The sequence below is a fragment of the Corella eumyota genome, chromosome 6 (assembly GCF_963082875.1).
Source record: "Corella eumyota chromosome 6, kaCorEumy4.1, whole genome shotgun sequence".
In the NCBI taxonomy this organism is placed as follows: domain Eukaryota; kingdom Metazoa; phylum Chordata; class Ascidiacea; order Phlebobranchia; family Corellidae; genus Corella; species Corella eumyota.
In genome coordinates, this window is record NC_137495.1 from 3,929,602 (window position 1) to 3,931,956 (window position 2,355).

The window sequence follows — 2,355 nt, forward strand, 5'->3', positions numbered from 1 at the left end:
AAGCGAAAAAAATTCGGAAATCGGAGAATACAGTAAGTTTGGATAGTCCTTTAAATTCATGCTATGTTAAAATTGCATATATTTTTTAAGGTTTAAACAAGACCCCTTTTTTTAATTGTTTTAAACTATCTTATATTTATATTTTTTAAAGATCAATAGAATTTTGATGATTTTTTACCTAAAAATATCTAAAAACAGCAAACCCAAAATGAATTACATAAAAGAAAAATTTAGTATTTTAATGCACTAAACTATATGAACGTACCAGCAAAAAAACGTTTTTACGTAATAAATCATTTAATTCTTTTTTAATTTTAAAATAAAAATGCTTTTAAACAGTTTTAAAGCAAACTTTTTTTAAGATTTTTTTATATTAATCTAGAATCGCCGACGGCGAGAATCGAACCTGACAGCGTGGACAACATATGTTCAAGAATTTTACACTCTTTCAATTAACTTTGTGGCGAATAGGCATCCTAAACCACAAATTAAATGGACACCAACTGGGGGTACACAGTCAAGGTAATTAAATAACTAACGCTACTAACTCAAATAGTTGTTGATATTATTTATTACAATATAAAGATGACCATTTTTTTTAATGTAAAAACCATTGAATCATAAACAAACTAACAGTTGAATAAAATATGATTAATGGCGCTAATTTGCTATACATTACTTAATACCTATTTACTACATTTTATATTCAACTTATATAGTATTTAAATAATTTTTAAACATACCAATACATTATTTAAGGCAAGCTATTGACATATACAACCCAACGTTGCGAATAAACTCGATAAGAAAGAGACGAATAAGAGAGGGTTACTTGCAGGGCAATAAATGGGATTGGAAGTCCAGAATTCACAACAAAACAAATCAATGTTTTATGTAAGCTTATAACTATATATGGATATTTAAAACGTAGTTTTATAGTTGGTTAAATAACTATATAGTATAAAATGCCATTAATAGTATATCATAGCATTATTTTTATTATTAAGGCGGAATTGTTAATATCTATATTATGCTTTCAACTTCGTTTTTCAGTTTATACAACCGTAAAATTGTTTTGGCATTCGATAGATGAAAGTTTTTAATTAAATTAACAAAATATATGATTTATCTGTGTAGTACATGGTCTTTAAATACTAATCTTCGTTTTAATTGAAATTTAAAGCCAGTCAATATTTATAGAGCTTAATTACCCATCTGATATATACAGTACATCGTTAACGCCCATTGATTTTTAATTATTTATCGAAATTCGTTGGCAGATGTTGACAAGCCGAGCTTAAAAACGCAAACTATAGATACTGGTACAACTCCAAGCACGAGTATCTGGTTCGAGAAAACTATGTTTTTGTATTGCGAAGTTTGGAGTAATCCGCCTGCTACAATTACTCTTCCTTTAAATGGGTCGAAGATTAAACAAACAGCTATAAACGGTAACGGTAAAATAGCACCAAAACATTCACATAGGAATTTATAAAAAAACTTATATGTATAAAACATTATAGGAAAGTTTTACATTTCTTGGACACTATTATTTCGGCAAAGCAAAACCTTTTTGGATTTACAAATAGATAAACACTTTTATTGTTGCTGCATTTGATACAACTACAAATGCTGTGCTAGCACTCAGTTTAAATTTAATAAAAGGGGTGAAAAACCACTTAAAAACCACTCTCTAACGTTTGTGGATCCAAAATTAGAAAGTTTCTCGAAAGGAACCTTTCACAACTATACCTAGTGTTAAGCAAATATTTAAAACTGGAACAGGTGTAGTACATAAAAGTTGCAGAACTAAAGGTGTAGCTTACAATGTATGTTTTTATAATAAAACCAGCTTAAACCTTAGACTGTGAATATATTATTGAAATAATTACGATGGTATTTTATCCAGGGAAATTGAATTTTGCAGGGCTTAGTTATAGAACGGCATATCCATACAAGGTAAGTGTTTTTCCCTTGTGTAATAACTGCCAAACTATAGTAGAAAATATTGGGAGGTTTTTATTACGTTTTAAACCTACATATTACGTTTTTTTTTAATTTTTGCAATTGCGTGACATCATTTTTCTAAAAATGTATATCGCTTGGTAATTCCTATTAAAAAGGTTAAGTGTGAATCATTTATGATGGCATTAAAAATTTTTTATCGATTTTTATGTTTAATTACGGTAATAACATTTTTTATTATGTATTTTTGTCTTTTAGCTCTGGTTTGTTAGTACTAAGCCATTGCACCACGTCAAGGTCAACCAGAAAGCAACAGCTTATTTTACCCAATAGGAAGGCAAACGATTGGATTTTAAAGGTACCTTGGAAAGGTAAGACACCTGAAAAATT

General features: G+C 28.6%; 1 protein-coding gene across 1 annotated transcript; it reads left to right on the top strand.

The window, feature by feature from the left end:
- The first annotated feature begins 255 nt into the window (after positions 1 to 255).
- LOC145755674 (MAM domain-containing glycosylphosphatidylinositol anchor protein 1-like) lies at positions 256 to 1,355 on the top strand. Its single transcript, XM_082571926.1, has 4 exons — positions 256 to 285; positions 383 to 522; positions 760 to 894; positions 1,281 to 1,355. The coding sequence occupies exons 1-4, from the start codon at positions 256 to 258 to the stop codon at positions 1,285 to 1,287; spliced, it is 312 nt and encodes a 103-aa protein (XP_082428052.1). The 3' UTR covers positions 1,288 to 1,355.
- The last annotated feature ends 1,000 nt before the right edge of the window (positions 1,356 to 2,355 follow it).

Coding starts and splice junctions, on each gene's coding strand:
- LOC145755674 (XM_082571926.1), top strand. CDS start 256: ATGAACGTACCAGCAAAAAAACGTTTTTAC. Junction 286..382: donor CAGCAAAAAAACGTTTTTAC/GTAATAAATCAT, acceptor ATATTAATCTAG/AATCGCCGACGGCGAGAATC. Junction 523..759: donor ACTGGGGGTACACAGTCAAG/GTAATTAAATAA, acceptor ACATTATTTAAG/GCAAGCTATTGACATATACA.